Source organism: Triturus cristatus, chromosome 1_1 (genome assembly GCF_964204655.1).
Source record: "Triturus cristatus chromosome 1_1, aTriCri1.1, whole genome shotgun sequence".
Classification (NCBI taxonomy): Eukaryota; Metazoa; Chordata; class Amphibia; order Caudata; family Salamandridae; genus Triturus; species Triturus cristatus.
In genome coordinates, this window is record NC_140579.1 from 1,260,730,979 (window position 1) to 1,260,754,873 (window position 23,895).

The 23,895-nt window shown below is 44.7% G+C and overlaps 1 protein-coding gene across 5 annotated transcripts in view; it reads right to left on the reverse strand.

The window, feature by feature from the left end:
• Positions 1–23,895, reverse strand: part of LOC146871926 (uncharacterized) — a 519,066-nt gene that overhangs the window by 181,084 nt on the left and 314,087 nt on the right. For 3 of the 5 annotated variants that reach the window (XR_014981218.1, XR_014981219.1, XR_014981222.1), the window contains one exon: positions 20,995–21,642. The exons of 1 other annotated variant lie outside the window; for it this stretch is intronic. Coding sequence is in view for 1 of the 4 variants with exons in the window: in XM_085652182.1 (XP_085508308.1) it covers positions 9,888–9,908; positions 16,938–17,081 (165 nt within the window). In the remaining 3 variants the exon portion in view is untranslated. Of the gene's footprint in view, positions 1–9,260; positions 9,909–16,937; positions 17,082–20,994; positions 21,643–23,895 lie in introns of those variants that run through there. One more of the 5 variants, XM_085652182.1, reaches the window with a different exon arrangement.

Here is a 23,895-nt window from a genome sequence, read left to right on the forward strand (position 1 = left end):
TATATTTATTGTCTTTCACCTATGCTTTGTCTGGGGACCACTGTCTTTAGAAAAAGTTTGTAAATGAACATGCACTACCACATCATGTTTTAGTAATAAATGTATTAAATGTGAATTTTTAAACAGGAACTGAGAAATATTTCTGCCCCGCCCTGCTAACAATGCTATTAGTGAACTGAGAGGCAAGTCAGAGGTCATATGTACCCTATATGTGGGCTCAAATATTATTATACATGGATCAAACGTTTAGTTTATTAAATGAAAAAAAGAGTTTTTTTAGTGCAGCATAAATGCTGAACTTGCATATTTGAAGGTGCTCTTATACCTGCTCATGAAGAAAAAGGTGTCTCCATCAAATAAAATATTTGCCTAGGATCACACATTTTGACACCAGTTTACGGGTCAAGAATGTTGAAGTTAGATCCAGTAGATCATTCAAGTTACTAGACCAGAAGGTCTAGTAACATTTATATTATTTTTCGAGGCCTGACTGTAACCCAGTGGTTCCCCTGCCTCCCCATTCTCAGTCAAGCCAAGGAAACTACTGGATTACCATTGGCTGAGCCTCCACTGGCTCCATCAGAAGTAACCCTTAACTAATGGAGTCCCAGAGGACTGCAGGGTCACAGTGACAGTTATCCCATCCTATTGAGAGTGGGACTATCGTCACTCAGTTTCCCTGCCCAAGTCTGCTTGGTGAACATGCACCTGGAAAATATTAAATTGCTCCATGCACAAGGAAAACTCTCCCTGAAAGTCGAATTAAATTACTTTTTGTTCACAAAACATGTTTGGCTCCCGCTCAGCCAACTTCTCTGCTGTGACAGCGCCTCACTTTACAGCAGAGAGAAGCCAACCAGACAGATAAGGCTCTCTGACTATGGCGCATGGCCATTCACCAGGGCAGTGGAAGTTATGACCAAAGGCCTCATGTCGGGATGGGGTGACCCATTAAAGCTGAAATAAATCCAAAGTCTTTCATAAAATATAATTTACCATTCCCACCTTTTAAAAGGTGACAGTTACAAAACGTCATGTTTGTTTGTAAATAAAGGATTGAAACCCATTTTCACATATTTTACATTCTATACTGTCACAGGTAATAGAAAATTATCACATCTGTCTGTAAACAGGAAAATATATATTTTTTAAAAGCAGGTACCTCTCAGTGGAAGGTATCTGCCTTCCAACTTTGATTGACATCCCCACCAAATAGTTTATGGTTGAAGGGCCATTACAGCAGGGAGGTTCGGGGGCGCGTGCAAAGCGGGGGCTCCCTGAAACAGTTGGAATCCCTATCTTGGAGGCCCTTAAGTGACGCAAGCATGATGGTCCCAGGGAGGCTTGACACCGGGGGTACTTGAAGTAGGAGCCCAAGAGTCACATGAGGCACTTGGCCCTGACCTGGGGCTGAGTGTGGCTGGAGCCTTGGAATCCGGAGCTGTGGCTGTTGCTGGAGAAGAGTTCTTTGGAGCAGTAGAGGCCCTCCTGTCCCGGGGCCTAGCCATGTCTCGTGTGGAGGCTGCTGCCCCAGCCAGCAGCCCCTGTTAGCCTCGCAGTAATGGGCACATACTGGGCCCCGCCCCCTGAAACATCAGTCCTGCTTGTGTCTCTAGTCATGCTTCTGCTAGTGCTGGGGTGAGGTGGGGCCCACGTGGAGTCATCAATTATATGCTGCCCCCTCACACAACTACAGACTGAAGTACAGCAGCAGCCTGGGAGTATTGCACTTGACCCACCATCCACCCTTCTGACCTGCATTGCAGATCCCCCTGGAGGACTCCCAGCAGCTGAGACTGTGGCTGCTCATGCCCCCTGGCCCCTGGAGAAGCGGAGCTTGGGCATGGCTGGACCAAGCATGCATCTCCCCCTCGAGCTTGCACAGTATGGGAAAGCTGGAGGCGTGTCAGTCTAAACTGGCATTCGAGGGAAAGGGACAGAAACGGCACACAGATCATGACAGAGGAGCGGAGACTTCACCGGAGCAGTCCCAAAATGGCCAAGCACAGGATCTAGACGTCAAAGAGAAACTGGTGGATGGAAAGAACAACCTTTGCACCATTGACACCAAAATTGGTCTCCTATTGACCGATTAAACAAGCATTGGCATAGCCAATAGGTCTCGCCTTTGGGACCTTATAAGTGTTTAGCCATGCAACAGTTGCATAACTAAACACTTATAAGGTCCCAAAAGCGAGACCTATTGGCTATGCAAAGCGGCCGTAAAAGTGATCGCGATCACGATCAAACATCAGAGCGGCCTTGCGGCCGCTAAAGTGAAAGTAATCGCGGTAAAGCGCAGCGCGCGCGCCCGCGCACATGCACTGTAGCTCCAGGCTGGCCTGGTAGCACTTTTTAGAGCCCTCTCAATAAGTCTCGCCAGACCAGCGCATGCGCTGGGTCAGGCGAGACCTAAAAAAGAGTGGATAAGCATTAGGACCGTCTGGAACACCTTGAGATCCGTGCCTCAGATGTAGAAGATACACAAACACCATCAGGGGAACATCTGCTTCGAATGGACAAATCCCAGGAAATCATCAATCTGAAGAATGAGGACTTGGAAGCGCATTCCTTGTACAGTAACCTTCTCATTATTGGAATATTGGAATCCACTGCCATCGACAAAATGGAAGTCTACATTTAGCAAATGCTCTGCGCGCTTTTTCAAGATTCCATGTCAATGGTTTTCATCATGGAGAGGGCCCTCCGCTCATTGGGGCAGTGCCCTCCAGCATGCGCTCCAGCAAGACCCATAATCACCAGACTCCTCAACTATGGACCTTGCCCTTGATTTGGATGAGCATCTCTGATTTACTATGCTCTGCTTGAGATTCTGATCTTATTGATGATGTGCCCACACCGAACCCAATTGGGATGAACCCACACCCCGTCGGTCATCTAGTTGGTTTCTGACTGGGCAGTTCCCCAGGCTCTCGCACCTCACAGGATGAATCCCACTGCATATTCCTGTTGTTTGGGTATGATTTGGGGAGGGAGGAGGGACAGGATCTCTCAAATGATTTGTGGGGGTTGAGGTGGGTGAGGGGTGGCTATGTTTGACTATTTGTGTTTCCATGTACTTTCCCTGCACCACCCACCCCTGGCAAGATACAGCATCAGGGTTCGGCCCTTGGGATGGGCGCAAGGCACTAGGCCCACTCCCAATATGACATGCAGCGCCATGACCACCACACGATGCCTGACCTGGAACGTTCGTGGGTGAACGGCCAACGGATGGCCATGACTGGTTCATGATGATTTCAACAGACACCGCATGGATATCTGCTTCCATTAGGAGCTACACTTAACTCAAGCAACTGCCTCCCACCTTCGGGCTGGCTGATGCACTGAGACCCATGCATCCTTGTGCTCCAACTAGGCTCGAGGGACTGCACTACATCTGCGAAAAGTGTCGCCTTGGCACACGCGACAGGCAATCTGTGATAGAGAAAAGCAATATAGACATGCTACTGCAGGCAGACTGAGGCCCTCTCACTTAACTATAGACTTCGGCATATTCATTTTAAATTCTTGCACAGGCTGTGCAGCAATCTGATGCAATTGCTTCAAACAGGATTAGCTGGAGAGGCACGCTGCCTCCCCATAGGCCACATTCATCCATCTTGCATCTAGCTAATGGACTGCAGTATACAGAGACCTGGTCCAGATAACTTTGCCATTCGCCACTGCAGTCTTGCAGGTCGGCATCCTGGAATACGTCAAAGATGTCCCCCCTGGAGTTCGGCGCCTCACTGCAATGCCAGTGCTATTGCTCCTAGCCACAAAACATGTAGTCATACATTGCGGCAGATAGTCTGCACCCAAAGCTACTACCTGGTTGCAAGATGCAGTTTATTGCCATCTACTGGGAGCTCATGCCACCGAGATCTCATCCTAAGAACATTTAGGAAACACTGATGACGTATATGAGACAAAGAGAGCTTACCCCTATATAGGGCGCAGAGGGAGACCTGCCAGATACAGGAGCAAACCCTTCTCTGCCAATGCAACCTGCACTCCTGAACATTGAGGGGCAGATTTACATGCCCCTTGCGTCATTTTTGCGCCGCATTTGCGTCACTTTTTGTGACGCAGCAGCAGCGTAAAAATGCGGCCCATTTACAACGTGATGCATCTAGGGAGATGCGTCACGTAGTAAAGCCCTGCGTCAGATTATACCTGCGTCAGGTATAATGTATGCAGGGTGGGCGTTCCAATGCAAAAAAGCCTCGTAGAAGTGACGCAGTGAAATCTACAAGATTTCACTGCGCCACTTCTAGGACGCCACTGCGTCAAATTCTTACGTCTGCTTGAAGCAGGCGTAAGGAGTGATGCAACACAATGAGGATAGGCATCCCCCTGCATTGCTGGAGTTGCGTTGTGCTTGCGATACGACTCCAGCAATGCGTGACTTTTGCGTCAACAGATGCGTCAGAATCTCTGACGCATCTGTCAATCCTTGCGCCATGGTGCGCCGTATTGTAAATACGGCGCATCCATAGTGGCGCAAGCGTTTCTTAAAGTGGCGCAGGAAAAGTGACGCATCTTCACAGATGCGTCACTTTCTTGTAAATTTGCCCCTTAGTACCTGTGCCTTTGCCGGCAAGATGCACGAGTTCTAGGGCGGATGTGGGTAATGTGCTATATTGATTTTGACATTGGTGTCTTTTGAGTGATCCTCTATACACTAAAATGTATCCACTGCTGTGTCTTGTTTGTACCCTGATTTTCTCCCATCCACCCTTACTCTTCCGGATGCTTTTGCCATGTTCTTGGTACTCTTACAAAATGGCAATAAAAACTTGTAAGAATAAAGAAAACTGCAGAAAAATGCATACCTGTAAAGCCTGTCTAAATTTGGCAACTTGTCCACCAGAACGACAATGCAGAGTGAAAGCTAGAGTCAGCAAAATGCTATCCCAAAAGTGTAAGGACCAATAAAGTGAGGGCCGAATTGGATGGAAAGACATAACACAGTCAAGGGATGATTAGATTATCCACCACTAAATGTGACATTAACATTGGTAAGGAAGGGCCCCATCACGGAGGAAATGAGGTGAATGGACTGATAATTTCATGAAAGAAATTACCAGGAATTATGAATTGCTCTTGTATTGTTTCATAGACTTATGTCTTGCAGTTTTTAGGTCCTACCTATCAGACAGCACTAGCTGTCTGTTTGTAAAAAGGCCTATCAGTTTACAGTAGACTTAGGGCCTGATTTAGATCTCGTCCTATGGGTAACTCCGTCACAACGGTGATGGATATCCGGTCCGCCGAAACATAAATCCCATAGGATATAAAGGGATTTATATTTGGGCAGACAGGATATCCCTTACTGTTGTGATGGAGTAACCTGTCGGGCGTGAACTAAATCAGGCCCTTAGAGAGTAAGACCTTCGACCCTCGGTCTAGGTCCACTCTCTCCCCGCAGCTCTGCTGTGCCGTCTCTTGCCTCCAGACCGCGACCTCCTCCTTGGGAAGTTCGAGGCTGCTGTCCGTTCCTGTGCCTGCTGCCCGCTCCAACTGGGACCAGACTGCCTGCAACCACCGTAACCTTTCTCAGGTTTTATTTTTCTTAATTTTTCCCAGTTGTGCCACTGTTATTGTGCCCATCTGTGTCTTGCTCTAATTCCACCACTGTTTTCATTTTCTCATGCCTTCCTATTCCTTTCGCCTTTCGCTGCTGCTGCCCCTTCCCCCGCAATTCCCCCCAGGAATTCCCCACAGAATTCCCCCCCGGAATTCCCCCGCTCCCGCCTCCCAGCCTCTCCTCCCTCCCACCTCCCCTACTTAATGGCGGCTGCTGCACGGTCGTGCAGCGGACACGCTGCTGGCATGCTTAAGGCTCACCAAAGGCAAGCCCGTCTGCGCCCGTCAGTGACCCGACCGCGTCCAGCACCAGGAACCCTGGACCTCCCACTACCCATCGCTACAACACCACCACCCTCCTCACACTCAACCCTGGAAGACTTAGAGAATGCCAACAGGCCTCGCCAAACACAACCCACGGCCAGTTCCCCTGCCTCCACTGCCACCAGACCCTCATCGCCACCACGGCCTCCAACACCGGCGACGCCAACACTGGCGACACCCTAAAATGCATCCTCCTCAATGTACGCTCCGTACATAAACACGCCATGGAAATCTGGAACCTACTCGACTCTCTCTCGCCCGACATCACCTTCTTCACAGAGACCTGGACCAACACATCCTCTGCCCCCGACATCAGCTCTGCCATCCCAGACAGATACAAGATCCAGAGGAAAGACCGCCCCAACCACCCAGGAGGGGGCCTCGCCATCGCCCACAAAAGCACCATCCACCTCACAACCTCCAGCGAAACCTTCCCCTCTGCCGAACACCTGCACTTCCAGATCCAGACCACCCCCAAAGCCACACCCCGAGGAACCCTCTTCTAGAGACCCCCCCGGCCCCCGAACACTATTCGCCACCACCATCACCGACTTCATCGCACCCCACGCCATCGGCTCAACAAACTACATACTCATTGGAGACCTGAACTTCCACCTCCCCAACTCCAGTGACCCCAACTCCACTATCCTTTGTGACAACCTCGCCAGGATCGACTTAAACAACTCGTCAACGCACTGACCCACAGAGCAGGACACACCCTCGACCCCATCTTCGCGGCAGGTAACAGCATCCAATTCAGCCACACAACGCAGCTGCCATGGACCGACCACCACTGCATACACTTTGCCATCAACAAACCCAAGGCACCCAAACCAGCCCTATGCCCACCACAAAGGAACTGGAGCAAGGTTACCGAATAGCAATTTAACTCCACTCTCACCCGAGACAACCACACCTGGGCACCCAATGCAAACGACGCAGCCAGAGAACTCCACACCTGGATCTCCGACTGCGCAGATGAGCTCGCCCCACTACGCAACCCCGACAGACAACACCCCAGGAAAGCCGCCTGGTTCACCACCGCTCTCCAAGAAGCCAGACACACCTGCAGACGCCTGGAGAAGAACTGGAGAAACACCAAGACAACCGAAAACCACACCACCTACAAGGACGCCATGATGGACTACCACAACCAGATCAGAGCCCCCAAGAGGAACTTCATCCAGAACAAAATCCTGGCCAACTCCACCAACTACAAGGAACTTTTCAGTGTCATTCAAGAATTCACCAACCCACGCAGCGAAGCCACAGACAACACCCCATCCCAAGACCTCTGTGACAAGCTTGGGACCTATTTCCACCTCAAGATCAAAAACCTCTACGACAACTTAATCGACCATCCACCAGGTGCCACAGAATGCCCCCTGCCCCCAGAAACACCAGCCTGAACACCAATTCCAACTGGACACCGATCACGGTCGAACCTCAACCATGAAAAGCATCCACTAGGGGGCCCCCACCGACCCCTGCCCCATTCACATCTACCACAGAGCCGCAGCTGCCATCGCAACCGAACTACAATGCACCATCAACACCACCTTCAAAACAGGCACCTTCCCAGACGACTGGAAGCGCGCAGAAGTCAGACCTCTGCTCAAGAAGCCCACAGCTGACCCCACCGACCTCAAGAACTATCGGCCCATCTCGCTCCTGCCCTTCGCAGCCAAAGTTGCAGAGAAAACAGTCAACAGAAAACTGACACGATTCATTTAAGAGAACCTCGACCTGTCCCAATCCGGATTCCGAAGCAACCACAGCACAGAGACCACCCTACTCGCCGCCACAGATGACATCCGCACCCTCCTGGACCAAGGCCACTTCACAGCCCTCCTCCTACTCAACCTATCAGTGGCCTTCGACACCGTCTCCCACCGCACACTAGTCACCAGACTACACGACGCAGGCATACAAGGAACAGCCCTGGACTGGATCCGATCATTCCTCACCGGAAGAAGTCAAAGGATCAGACTCCCACCCTTCCTCTCCGACCCCACGAAAATCACCTGCGGAGTCCCACAGGGTTCATCCCTGAGGTCCACCCTCTTCAACATCTACATGGCCCCCTTCACAGCCATCGTCCGACAACACGGTCTCAACATCATATCCTACGCCGACGACACCCAGCTCATCCTCACCCACACCAAAGATCGCACCGCTGACAAACTCATCTTCCAGAAAGGAATGTAAGACGTTGCAGTCTGGATGACCAACAGCTGCCTGAAACTCAACACGCCGAGAAGACAGAAGTCCTCGGTACCACCCCTTCTGCATGGGACAGCACATGTTGGCCGACTGCCCTCGGAAGCCCACCTACCCCTTCAGACCACGCCAAGAACCTCGGCATCGTACTCTACTCATCACTCACCATGAACCGACAGGTCAACGCCGTCACCTCCAGCTGCTTCAACACCCTCCGCATCCTCCGCAAGACCTTCAAGTGGATCCCCCCTGAGTCAAGGAAGACAGTCACCCACTCACTCATCACCAGCAGACGGGGCTATGGAAATGCACTCTACGCCGGCATCAACAAGTCCCTACTCCGCAAACTCCAGACAATACAGAACACTGCCGCCAGACTCGTCTTCGGCATCCCCCGACACGAACACATCATTCAACACCTACGAAGTCTCCATTGGCTCCCCGTGGAGAAAAGAGTCACTTTCAAAATCCTCACTCACGCCTACAAATGCCTACACAACAACGGACCCAAATACCTCATGTAGGAAGGTGGAATCTGACTATATGGTTGCCCCCAACTTTTTGCCTGGTATTTGAATGGTTTTTGACTAGTCTGGCTGGGATCCTGCTATCCAGGACCCCAGCCTATCCGCTTCCTCTCTAAACTGATGTGAGTACCCTAGGTGTATACCAATTTGATACTGAGGACACCCTGTCAGCCCCTTGTAGATGGTACCCTAGGTACCCAGGGCATGGGTCCCTCAGAGGCCTACCAGGGGCTGCAGAACGTATTGTGCCACCCCTGGGACAGCCATACAAACTGACACCACCAGACCACTACTGTAGTCTGGGTAAGGTGGTGCTTGTGCTGCAGATCAAAGCTTATAAATTCCCCCTACTTCCACGGACAGAGTAATTTCACAGTCATGCGCACATACACTCATAATACGCTGGTGGGGCCCATTACACCAACATTCATTCTATTACTCTATCCACACTGAATATAAGAGAGAACTCTTTAATCAATCTTCACCTAATTGGAGGTCAATGCAACCAAATTGAATTATCTTGAGTCTTGATATAAACAATTAAACACATCTGAGATCTCAATAATATGACAAAGAAATAACCACCCGACACTGTAATTCAAACAAGAATTATTTTATCTAAATTAATTCATATGAAAGCCATTTAATTGCAAAATCATTATTCTCATATTTACCTATTCTGGCTAAATGTCGTACTCTAAGTCAGGACAGGTCTCTCGGCAAAGAATTAAAGTCTCTCAAGCTGTCATGTAGAGTCACCGTCCTCTCAGTCAGCATCGATCCTCTTGAGCATAAGTTCAGGAAGAAGTGGCCTAAGACCCTCTCTAGTCTACTAATATTTATACTAAAATTTACATACTAAAAGTTACAAACAAACTCTAAAACGTCCGTTGAGCAGTAAAGGATGTCAGCTTGCAACATTAGAAAAATCTCCGCTCTTGGATATCTCGAAATTCAAAACAGGGAAATAGGAAGTCCAAAACTAATTTGTAACATCCATGGATGCCCTTCTCCGGAATTGTATCACTCGCAGTGAAGCCACCACAAGTTTATCAAAATGTTCATTTGTGACAAAAGTTCTCTACCAAGGATAACTGGCGGTCATCCCAGAGTTGTCGTATTTTTCATAACTTTTAGTTCAGGCAGAGGCCGAGGTCACAATCAACGAGGCCTCTCTTCATATTTCATCTACTCAAATGCAGGCTGTAGATGTCGGCCATTTTCTTAGCAGGCCATAATGGACAACTTAATTAAAAAGAAACACAAAACAACGTTACTACATTGTATTGATTATACAGTGTTAATTCCCACTAATACCCTTATGTGTATGTATTTATCTAGCCATTTGCGACATAAAAAAGCATCAAAGCATATTATTTTAAAGTGCAATCACATAACAAATATCACACAAGCCACACTTATTTAATTAATTTGCTCACCAACTTAGTTCACTTATTAATTTAGCCATGCAATTGCATTCCCACGTATAATTCTTTCATTAATAAGGTTGGTTAATAAAAAACTCAACAAAACTTAGTACTTAATAATTAATCATTAGTAATTTTAATTTTGACATACAAAAATATAAACTGAAGTTTGGGTTTAAGTAGAAAACCCTGCTCCAGCAATCCCCCCTTTGGTGATATATCATCACCACAAAAATCCAACCCAAAAAATTTCGTTCCCCTTTTTTAGGAGAAATTCAAATGTCTTTTTGTTTTTTCATTAAACTCCAGTTTCTCTTTCATCATCTCTTTTTGTATCTACGTACATGCTCTCCCTAAATTCTTCCAATTCTATTTCTTGTGGGTCTCTTTTTGACCTCTTTTGTCTCTTTTCAACATTTTCTTTTATTATTCTCTTTTTATTTCTCCTATATCTACAACATAGACACCATAATCTAAGGATCAATAAAGCAACAATCATACATGTCAATGGAAATAATATCTTACCAAAAATGGTACTACCTATCTTAGCTATAAAATTCTTAACAGCAATCATCTTATTAGCCATTTTAGTCCAGATACTTTCAGCTTACAGTGGTACTAATTCTTCATGCAAATCAGTAATATTTTTGATATAGACCTTTAGATCTTTGCTTTCATCAGGAATGTAAGTGCAACAATGTTGAACTTTCAGCATTCCACAGACTCCACCCTCTTTTGCCAATAGAATATCAAGGGCAAGTCGATTTTGCATAGACATAGCGCGTAAGGCAACCATCTCTGTATTTACCAATAGAAACCCTCCAGCGGTGCTTGTCGATAAGCGATCCACCACTGTTGACAGTTTCCGAATCCCATATGCATTTAATGAAATACCCACTGCTGGTATCAAAGCTCCGAAAATATCTCCTACAATTTCTGTCCAAGTTTCTCTTTTAAAACGCGTTAGTAAATTAATTTGTTCTGCATCTTCTATTCTATCCATATGAAAAATCTTTGGAAAGACCAGGCCAACATAACATGTGCCATACCAATGGTCAGGCAACCTATAATAAGCTTTATTCCCACAAATATAATACACTCTCGGGAAAACTGGATCCTCTCCTCCTTTGAATCCCCATCCTGTTGCAATAAAGTATGTATCATGGCACTCACTAGTCCCAACAAAATAATAATCATATTGGGATTTCCTTCTGGTAATGCATAGTTTACCCTTCTGTGGTGCATCTAAAGCCAAAGTTGGACTGGCCCCATTCTTCAACTCCTTTTATAACTCAATGTCCCACACCGTCTCACTCATTTTATATCCTCCTGCCTTTTCATGCATACCCATTCTCCTTTTCTCTACCATATTCAGGAAAGCTTCTTCTTCTTCCTTCAAACTACAAGTTAAATTGTTTCTAAAAATGTAATCTAATGTTAATTATTCTGTTTCAATAAAAATCTCACCTAAAATGTTAGCTTCTTTAGCAGGATTCAGTTTTTTATTCATAGGCAATTGCCCAAAAATGTTATCTTTATTAGACATATCATAATCTATTTTACCTAATAAATTAAAAATACTAATCAACACACTACATGAAATTCCATACGTAGCTGGGAGATGATGATAAGTAACTCCCTCTGAAACGGATACAGGTAACTGCATACAGACGTAGCAATCCCTTACCTCCATTGTCTTTACATATTCATACAATAATTTTGAAAAAATCATTAATTGACCTATCTTTGTGTATGTATATATTACTAATTCTAGTTGGTACTACTTTCTGCGAACTCTTCCCTATGTTAGTCATATTCTCAGTATGTATTCCCAAAGTATCTACTGTAACTCTAAAAGTAACTAATAAAGCAAGCACACTCCATAGTAGCATCAATAGTCCTGTACAGCAGCAGCACATTCTTCACCATCTTTTCAGGAAGGTACATCTACTTTGATTATTTTCTATGTTAGCCATCTTATTACTTTGACTGTGTCTTTTGACTTAGCCTCTACTACTCCACTACTGAATCTCTAGAACACTAGATCGTTACAATCTGTTAAATTTTTTAGATTTCTTCTTCTTCACTCTTCTTCAAGTGACTCCTTCAGTTCACTTAATTTGGATTTTCATCACTTTTCACTTCTTCTTCATCAACATCAAATTGTATCAGATCCTGAACATCTGTCTCTTCTCTAATGTCAGACAAGATAACTTTCAGGATTCCAACAGTTTCCTCCTCCTCAACCACTTTCAGTAAGGTCCCCTCTGGATTTCCTTGACCCTCTGCCTCTTCTTCTTCTTCAGACAGTGCCACATACGTCCATTCTGGTGACCTATACTTCTGGTTAGGCTTTCTGATTCTCTTGATCTCCTCTGGTTCCTTTGGTTCTTTTCGTTCTTCTTCTTTCGCTTGATTTTGGCTTGACACCTCGTTCACCTGTTCAGCTTTCGATGAGTTAACTCGTGTTAATCGATATCTCAGCCTCATTATCTTGTTAGGCCAAAGATCTCCTTTTACATTTCTTTTCTGTTTTACTTCTTTATTTTTCCTTTCTCCAATCCAAGTCCTCTTTCTCAGAACTCGACCTTCTGGTATCTCATTCTCACTCTCATCCGATTCTGTCTCATTTACCTCTTGTTCATCAACAATTCTCTCTTTTTCCACAATCTTCTTTTCCACCAATTGAGATTTCCCTACTACTGTCCCTCCTCCGGTCTCCGACACGCAATCTTCTTGCTGTCTACTTGTCCCTTCACCTAGCTTATCATGAATATTCCCTACACCTCCTCGGGGTTCTTCCGCAATCTGTCCCTCTCTATCTTCTTCTGACCCTACTTCTTCAAGAATTATCTCAGATGGATTTCTCTCAACTTCCTCATTTGACTCAGGTATAGTCTCTATGGAATCGCTATTTTCTTTTCTTTCTTTCTCTTTATCTTCTCCACTGCTAGTTAGAACTTCAGGCACTTTTCCAGAATCTGAACTCTCTTCTGAGGTTCGCAATGTTCTTCTTGAAACTTCTTCTGGTAAGAAAAAAGAATCTCCTGACTCTCTTTCTGACTCTCTTTCCCCCCTTTCAGGATTCTTTTTTCTTCTCACTGTTTCAGTGTCTGCATCATCACTGGAATCTGACTCTTCAAAATACTCTTTCCCAGTCCCATCCTTTGGATTTGGAACTCTCAGAGTATGACTTGCATGAATCCAGTTCTTCACTCCAGCACACTTTACAGCAGTTGTCGTAGTCAGAATGACTTGTCTTGGCCTTCCCCACCTTGGAACCAAGCAATTTCTTCTTCTGTGCACTTTTATTCTCACCCAGTCCCCTGGGATCAGATTATGGGCTGCCTTCTTTTCAAGTGTGGTGGCGTCTTCTCCAACCTGGTGAAACACAGAATGAACTGCGTCAGCCAGGCCTTTACAGTAATCCAAAATCATGTCATCAGTTATAGTCATCAGCTTGTTGACAGGCACGAATGCATGCCTCATTGCACGTCCCATTATTATTTCATGTGGACTCAACCCCGTAGTTCTGTCTGGAGTAGATCTAATAGTCATCAGTACTAGAGGCAAGACATCAGGCCATTTCATTCCAGTGGCTAAACACATTTTGCCAATTCTGTTTTTGATTGTACCGTTCATCTGCTCCATTACGCCAGAAGCCTCTGGTCTGTATGCACAATGTAGCTTCTGCTGTATACTCAATGCTTCACAAATTAAACTCATGAGTTCATTATAGAAGTGTCCTCCTCTATCTGACTCAATTGTCACTGGGAACCCGTACCTAGGAATCAACTCTCTTAACAGCAACTTGGCCACTGTTATTCCATAATTTCTCCTAGTTGGATATGCTTCCACCCACCTTGAGAACAAACAGACTACCACTAGAACATACCTCAATCTATTGACGTGTGGCAATTCAATGAAATCTATTTGCATTCTGGTAAAAGGACCTCCTTCTCTGCCTATTGTTCCTAGGCTCACCACTGTTTTCTTTCCAGTATTGAATTGCTGACAAATCAAACATCTTTGATAGATGCTCTCTGCTATCAGCCTGAACTTTGCATTGTACCAGGTCTGTTTAAAGGATCTAATCATAGCATCCCTCCCCAGGTGTCCCTGGCCATGATACATTCTCGCCATTGTTGACAACATAGCATTTGGCATGACTGGTCTTCCATCCCTATAGATCCATACATGATCCTTTTCTCTTGGTGCACAACCTGCCTTGATCCAATCTTTCATTTCCTCATCTCCTGCTTCATCCTGCAACTGCCTCACCTCTTCCCATGTTTCCATCACATTAGTAAACATCACAGAACAAAAAGACATTTCTTTCTCTTTTCCCCTGTTAATGGAATGATTGTTCCTTGCACAATACTGTGCTATGTCATTTGCAAACCTGTTTCCAAGAGTAACAAAATCATCACCCTGTCCATGAGCAGCATATTTTACAACTGCTAACTCCTTAGGCAGCTGTATCGCCTCAATCAATTTCCCAATCACTTCAGCATTCTTTATAGGAGTTCCACTTGAGGTCAGGAAACCTCCCTGTAGCCAAAGTTGGCCAAAATCATGAACAACTCAGAATCCGTACTGACTATCAGTCATTACAGTCACTTTCACATTTCTTCCAATCTTGCAAGCTTTTGTCAGTGCCACCAATTCCGCTACCTGAGCAGATTTAACTCCTTTCAAAGGTGAAGCTTCCATAACTTCTGAAACTTTACACACCGCATATGCAGCACTCAGCACACCTTCTTCTGTTCTCAGACATGATCCATCCACAAACAACACATGATCACTCTCAGGCAGTGGCAGATCTCTTATGTCTGGTCTAGGTTTTGTACAGTAATCAAGCACATCCAAGCAATCATGATCAACATCATCTCTCACACTCACATTTTCAGCATCTGGCAAAAGTGTTGCTGGATTCACATTCACACATCTCTCAAGAGTCACATTTGATGCTCCCAGAATGATTTTCTCATATTTAGTCAGCCGACTATGTGACATATATTGAGTTCTGCTTCTTGTCAAAAGAATTGCCACATCATGAGGTACGAACACCCGTACAGGATATCCCATTATTATACCCTCACTCTGTTCCAAGCTTCTGCATGTAGCAGCTACTGCTTTCAGGCAACCTGGTAAACCCACAGCTACTGGGTCAAGTGTTGATGAGAAGTACGCAATTGGCCTCCTCAGACGTCCATGTTTCTGGATTAACACTGAAAGTGCACATCCATTCCTCTCACTACAATACAGCTTAAAACTCCTTCTCATAGTCTGGCATTCCTAGAGCAGGAGCTTCACATAATCTGTTCTTTAATTCTTCAAATGCTACCAATTGTTCTGCATTCAATTCCAATGGGTCTTTTACTTCACTTTTGGTCAATTTAATCAGTGGTTTTGCTATCAGGGAAAAGTTACTTATCCACTGACGACAATAACCTACCATTACCAGAAACATTCTCACTTCTCTCTGGGTCATTGGTGCTCTCATTCCTCTGATAATTTTGATCCTGTCAATGGTCACTTTTCTTAGACCTTTTTCAATATTGTGTCCAAGATAATGTACTTCTTTCTTGCAAAATTGCAATTTGGCTGGAGATACCTTTAATCCTCCATCAGCCAGATGATTCAATAAAGCTATGGTATCTACTTCACAGGCTTCACGTGTCTTCGATGCCACAAGTAGGTCATCGATATATTGTACTAGTACTGAGCTTTCAGGCATAGTCAGACTTTCCAAAGATTTCTTCAGCAACTGATTGAATATTGAAGGACTCTCTGTATACCCCTGTGGGATTCGGCACCATGCCAAAATACGCTGTCCAAACCGAAATGCAAAAATCGGCTGGCTGTCATGATGCAATGGAATTGAAAAGAAAGCATGGCGCAAATCAATTACTGTGTACCATTCAGCATCATGAGGAATCTGATACAAAATCACTGATGGATTTGGCACAATGGGACAGCATGATACCACAATTTTGTTAACTTTTCTCAAATCTTGTACTATTCTGAACTTCCCATTAGGTTTCTTCAGTCCCATTATAGGTTAATTACATGGGCTACTGAGTAACTCTCTCAAGACTCCTTGCTGAATCATCTTGTCAATTATAGGTGTTATTCCTTCAATTATCTCTGGTGTCAGTCTGTATTGTGGGATATTAGGATAAGAGATTCCCTCTTTCACTGTAATCTTTACTGGATCTACATTATTCATCAATCCCACATCTTCTCCAGTAAAATCCCAAACTGCTGCTTTTACTGTGTGTCTCAACTCTTGAGGCAAGTCATCTGGATTAAATACAGCATATGTTCTAACAATCTCATCTTCTCTATTACCTAGAGTTACTCTGTATAAGACATCCTCATCCGGTGTCTCAAAGGCTATTCCATCCGGAGTACAAAAAATTGTGCAATTCATTTTACACAACAAATCCCTACCTAACAAGTTCACTGGACTAGTGTCACACACTACGAACCTGTGCATATCTGAAAATTTCCCTATCCTTACCCTTACTGGTTCAGTAAGACGAGTCTTGATCTGTGTATTAGATACACCAACCACTTGGATTGCTTCGTCTGAGAGAGGAAGATTTCTTATATCTGCTGACCTGACAGTTGATCTCGTCGCTCCTGTGTCTACTAAAAAAGTAACACTTTCTCCATTTATTTTCCCATCTACAAATGGTCCTGCCTGGTCTATTTCTAGAGTTGCTCCAAGTATGCACTCTTCCTCCTCTTTTTGGCACCGTCAGAAGTCCCCTTCAGACTCACTCCCCTCATTCTTTAGCCAGTATTGTTGTACTGGATTTGTACGTCTCGGTTTGTTTACCTGTTCCTCATTGTAGAATCCCGAATCTTGATTGTATTTCTGGGCTCCTCTGTTCTGTGGCAAAGGCGGTTTTGGCTCTTGATTCTGCTGCTTGACAACCTTCTGCTGTTGCTGCTGCGGATGATTACACCCCTCGTTCTGCACCTGTTGATTCAAGGATTGATTGTCATTATTCACTAATGGTGGATTCGTACACTCGGATCTCCAGTGCCCTAATCTTCCGCAGTTGTGGCACGGAAATTTTTTCTTCGCCTCCTCAATGTTCCCCTTTCCTTTTCCTGTACCATATCTGGGCCTATTTCCTGGATTATTTGCTTGTTCAACCAGCTGTGCTTCTTGTCTTTCTGCAACCTTCACCTGTGCCCACATCGCTTTTTCCTTCAGCTTTCTTTGTTTCGCCTCAATTTCATCACTGAAGTACTTCGCATTTCTCAAGATCTCATCAATCTTCTTACTCTGCCAATCAACTGTGTGTTCTCGTATCATTTCACTGATTTCGGGTCGCAAACCATATACAAATCTGTATACAAAATGACTCAAATCCTTATCACCCAGATGTTCATCTCCACTGAACTGTTTAAAAGCCAGTATTAACCTTTCATAAAAGGCATGAACTGATTCTTTTACTTCCTGATGTGTTCGATCTACCTTAACCCAATCTGTCTCTTTAGGAGGTACCTTATTCTTCAAGAACACTATGACCTGTTCGTATTTTTTCATAACCTCCGGGTCTGGAGCTCCTGTCTTTGGATCTCTTGTGTATTCTTTAGTGGGCCAATCTATGACTATTTTACACTCTGCCCACAAGTCTGCTGGAACAATTATATCAAACAGACTATTCAGGTCAATCCACAGCACTTTTGACAATTTCACAAACCTATCAACCTGCCTATACCACTCGACAGGCTTCTCTCTCAGTCGAGGGAAATCATTTGTAAATGACAAAATATCCTGCCTAGTCCATGGAACGTGTACATATCCTCCTCCAGGAATCTCTCTCATAGGATAAGCATCCACTGTTTTTTCCTTTTCTCTCATGGGAAATGCTGAGTAAGTTCTGTCCACTGTATCTTCTCTTTTCTTATACCATCTATCCTTCCACTTTTCCACATCACCCCATTTTCGCAATAATCCAATCATTTCCTTAATCTGCCCTGTTCGGCCAACGTCATTTAGATTCTCAATATCCTTATCCATAAAATCCACTCGGTAAGGCTTCTGTAAAGCTTTCACCTTATCCATGTCAATTCCCATTTCACTCGCTATTCCTTTTAACCTGTCATGTGTATTCCTAGCCCTCCATGTGATGCTCTTGCACGTGAATAACAACTCTCCATCATGATGATTTTTTAACGTTTCTGTAGGAATTGTTCCCACTATAAGCTCCTCCAATTCCATACGCAACCTAGCTACATCAATTGCCTGAGAATCTTTGTCCTTCCTTTGAAGAGCCTTCAACCAATCATTCAAATCCTCAGCCGTTATTCCTGTAGATTTTTCTGTACTCACTTGTTCTGCCATCCTCTGTGGTTCCAAAATTGATCCTCCCATCATAACATTTCTTTCCACACAACCAGTATTCAATCCTGAGTTAGGCTGTACATTTAACTCTCCACCACATATGGTATGTCTCAACTGATTCTCTCCTGTCCTCATTCCTGACTGTTCTGGAGAACTAACTAGTCCATTTCCTACATATGGAACTGTTAAACCACTTTCACCCATTCTTTGCTTATCAAAAATAGGCATAACTGGACCTATGGTTACAGGCACTGTAACAGCTTCTAGATTCTTAGTTAGTTCCCTGATTTTCTCTGTCAACTCAAATGTGGTTCTTGCTAATTCTCTTGTTTTTTCATCCTCGATTTCATTCTCTCTTTCTCTCTCTCGCTCTCTCTCTCTTTCCCTTTCCGCAAAAGAGCTACTACTTTTCAGATCAGGTGTCACAACTTCTGTTTTTATGATTTGCACAGTATCTCTCATTGGGGTAACAACTGATGTTCTCACTTCTGGTTCTTGTCTATATGGAGGTGGTCTTTTATAGATCATGTCATCCAAGACTTCATCCTCATATTCATTAGCCCCATACCTTCTCAATTCTGCATTATGTACCTTTTCCGTACCTTTCTTTCCTTCTGTCTCCTCAACAGTTCTCACAGGATATAGTCCCTCAGTCATACTAGCATCTCGCCACCTTCTCATTCGATCATGATGGGTTTCACGATCATATTTCCTACCAAACATATACCTATAGTTACCTCCACTCCTCTGCTTTTCTCGCTCATGTACTTCATCTTCCAATTCTACCAATGCCTCGAACTGTGTCAGCCTTGGTCTGGGCTCTAGACTCATCATTCTCTCCCGTAAATTTCTCAACACGGCCAGATTAAATGAACCATGTTCCGGGAATGCTAAAACACCATCTTCTCTAGTGTACTTAGCCCAATTGTCTAACCAAATACAGGTATGATACCCATATTTCGCAACCATGAAAGATGCAGGGGTTCTTGTCGGAGGTAGTAACTCACCTTCCCTAGTTATTATATCCTTATCCTTGTCAAACCACTTTTTAATTTTACTGAACAAGGATTTCTTTTTCTTTTCCTCTGTTTGGTAATACATTTTTGCGTTTACCACAACCCTCTAGTCCTCTCTACAACTGTACGATCTTTTGTCCAATAACAGCGCGACCTACACTAACGCACCAATCCCGGAGCGTCTACGTCACCCTGTACTTCTTCCAATCCCTGCGCGGCTCACACCAACGCACCAATCACAGTGAAAGCACTGTTCTAACCCACTGTCCAATCACAGCGCGGTCTTTTCTGACGTCCGCAGTCGCTGCAGTCGCTTCTACTCCTGTCTCCTGTCACTCGTCTACCCCTCCTTTACAAAACCTTCTCAGTAGACTTTGTTTCAGATTCTACAAATCTATTAGTTACAACATATAAACATCTCCATTGTCTGCTCCCCTAACCACAGAATAGTAAAGACCTTTCCCACGAGAATCCCGCTTTTCTCCAGAACAGCGCTTACCTCTGCTCTACTACGGAATTATTACTTTCGTTGACACAGTAGCACATCCCTCTACTCTGCCCTTCTAACATGCATTCATTAACTGTTTCCTCCCGGAATGTTCCTAAGAGTTTCACAACCAACTAAATGCCCATAAATTCACGCACTTTCGCACCAGAAAATGTAGCACATTCACACAGAATCCTGTCTTTCCCGAGAACAGCGAACAATCTGTCCTACTACAGAATTATAACATACGTTAACCAAGCAGCGCTTACCTCTGCTCTGTCCTTCAAACAAGCTCAGATAATACCTATTACTTTCCCAGTGATAAGCGTTAACGGCAATCCTAAAAAGGATCCCTGATACCTAAGACCAGAACTTCACAGATAACCTTCACAACCATACACACTTCTCTTATACAGAAAATATGTCTCTAGTAGTAACACACGACGATGTCACTGAATCGGACCCAGACAATGCGACGCGCAACTTCAATTGTCACACGCTTTTCCCTGCATTCGTACAGGGCCAACAATTCCGCCTTTCCCGAGAGCAGTACTCACTTCCCTCTGCCCTACTACGGAACTGTCACCGACTCCCTACGTCCCAGAAGCCGTACACACTACATATAACTCAATACAACTTCAACATTTAATGTTAGTACATGTATCAACATCAATCAATAAATCCAAAAGCCTATGTACAAGCAATCTATCAGATCAAGACAATAATCAAAACCATCATACTGCTACCAGGAAACTGCTGCAGATCAAAGCTTATAAATTCCCCCTACTTCCACGGACAGAGTAATTTCACAGTCATGCGCACATACACTCATCATACGCTGGTGGGGCCCATTACACCAACATTCATTCTATTACTCTATCCACACTGAATATAAGAGAGAACTCTTTAATCAATCTTCACCTAATTGGAGGTCAATGCAACCAAATTGAATTATCTTGAGTCTTGATATAAACAATTAAACACATCTGAGATCTCAATAATATGACAAAGAAATAACCACCCGACACTGTAATTCAAACAAGAATTATTTTATCTAAATTAATTCATATGAAAGCCATTTAATTGCAAAATCATTATTCTCATATTTACCTATTCTGGCTAAATGTCGTACTCTAAGTCAGGACAGGTCTCTCGGCAAAGAATTAAAGTCTCTCAAGCTGTCATGTAGAGTCACCGTCCTCTCAGTCAGCATCGATCCTCTTGAGCATAAGTTCAGGAAGAAGTGGCCTAAGACCCTCTCTAGTCTACTAATATTTATACTAAAATTTACATACTAAAAGTTACAAACAAACTCTAAAACGTCCGTTGAGCAGGAAAGGATGTCAGTTTGCAACATTAGAAAAATCTCCGCTCTTGGATATCTCGAAATTCAAAACAGGGAAATAGGAAGTCCAAAACTAATTTGTAACATCCATGGATGCCCTTCTCCGGAATTGTATCACTCGCAGTGAAGCCACCACAAGTTTATCAAAAGGTTCATTTGTGACAAAAGTTCTCTACCAAGGATAACTGGCGGTCATCCCAGAGTTGTCGTCTTTTTCATAACTTTTAGTTCAGGCAGAGGCCGAGGTCACAATCAACGAGGCCTCTCTTCATATTTCATCTACTCAAATGCAGGCTGTAGATGTCGGCCATTTTCTTGGCAGGCCATAATGGACAACTTAATTAAAAAGAAACACAAAACAACGTTACTACATTGTATTGATTATACAGTGTTAATTCCCACTGATACCCTTATGTGTATATATTTATCTAGCCATTTGCGACATAAAAAAGAATCAAAGCATATTATTTTAAAGCGCAATCACATAACAAATATCACACAAGCCACACTTATTTAATTAATTTGCTCACCAACTTAGTTCACTTATTAATTTAGCCTTGCAATTGCATTCCCACGTATAATTCTTTCATTAATAAGGTTGGTTAATAAAAAACTCAACAAAACTTAGTACTTAATAATTAATCATTAGTAATTTTAATTATGACATACAAAAATATAAACTGAAGTTTGGGTTTAAGTAGAAAACCCTGCTCCAGCACTTGCACCCCTTACAGGGATATAGGTATCCTGTATCACACTTAATACAACACATATATATCTCATAGGTCACCCCTAAAGCAGGCCTTGCTAATCCTACAAGGCAGGGTGCTGAGATATGTGTGAGGGGGAACCCCTACCTGAGTAGGGCCCCTCTGCAACCTTCATAAAACTATTGCTGGGTTGTTTGTAGTGCAGCCATACCATATACTCTTAACCGCATTATAAGTAATCGCGATAGCGTGATAACTTGAGAGTGGCTGCACAGAACCATGTCGTGTTTGGTGTCAAACATGTAGGAATCATACCCCCAATCCAGTCATGGGATTGAGGGCATGATTCCCCCCTGCTAGAGGGGCGATATGGTAAAAGCGGCAGATTTTAGACACCAATGTAAAAGTGCACACGTAGTACAAAATGGATGCTACCCGCCACCCACACGACTCTGGCTGCCTGTTGCTGGGCAGAACTCCAGCCACGGCAGCTGGACAATAGGGATCTTGTTGCAGGGAGGTGCTCCCACCTCCCCAGACAGACTATGTGGATTGGAACTGGGTGGGTGCACCATAGGATGTCTTTCAGACCTGCACGTAGGCTTCTCCAGTGCCTACTTCTGCATACACCACCTCAAACCGGTTCAGGGGCATCCTGTCCACCCTTTCCCGCCTGAACTCTCATTGGTGGGCTCTGATCTGGACACTCCCCTAATCTTTGGATAAAGGTGAATACAGGGTCCCCAGAGCCTCCGATGATTCTTGGACTTTACAGACTTGAACTTCAACTTGCTGCCGCACAGCTGAATGAAGAAATCTCCCTTGGGGTAAAGGAGTTACCCCCCTGCTTGGCAGGCACCTGATACACTGCAAGTGACCCGGTTGGAACCTCACTGCTCCTACGGACATCGATAACTCTTTCCTACCTTAAGGTGGGTTTCCAAGCATCCTAGAGGCCAGTGAGTGTGCACAGCAAAGCTCAGCACTGTGAACCCCGTGGGTGCCGAGATCCCCAATACCCCAGGACACCAACCACCTCTTGCACAGCACCCGACCCCGACAAGTGGAGAAGTTGTGCTTTGGCCCATTATTGAGCCAATCTCTCAGCATCATCTGCACCAAAGATTGATGCCCTAGCCTGCTCCGGTGACCCGTGGGCATATCTTTACGCACGCCAAATTGCTGCCTCCCGCGGTCCCTTGTCTCTCGACTGGTGGGCCCTGGCGGAGGTCAATCTTCACTTCCAAGAGTTCCCCTGGTTGCTCCAGGCCTGCTCTTCCATCTCCTTGCTGACGACCTTGCTCAGACCTTGTGGGTCTGCACCAGTAGCTGTTTTGTGATTCTTGCATGGGTTGCGGTTGCCAAGGCTTAGTGGATCCAATCCGAACACTAACACTGCAGCGACCTCCTTTGTGGGACAGTTGCCCTCCAGAAGCTGGCCTTCCTTATGCCTCCTGGACCCCGTGGCTGACGATCCAAGCTGCACCTCTTCCACCTGGAAGCACCCGAAATTGAAGGGCTCTTTCTCCTGAGCCCCCTGGTCACTGTGCCGGGACCCAGACTCTGTCCCCTCTGCTTTCAGGTCCTTTTCTTCAAGATCTACATCTTCAATCTTCACGACATCGACGACGCTTCTTGCTAGCAGCATTTCTTCACGTTTTGCCATTGAAAATCAGCCCGCGACCCGACATCGAAAACGACCTATGCACCCGGCTTCCCTGGGGCAGGTAACAGTGGTACCTCGGTACTCTCGTGGGTGTGGGCCCTTCAAAAGCTTAACTCTAAAGTCTTGCACTTGAACTCCTGCTAGAAGTGTTTTTAATCTTGTAAAATTCAACAGCGACATTCTCCATAGGCTTTAATAGAGATCCCGACAGTA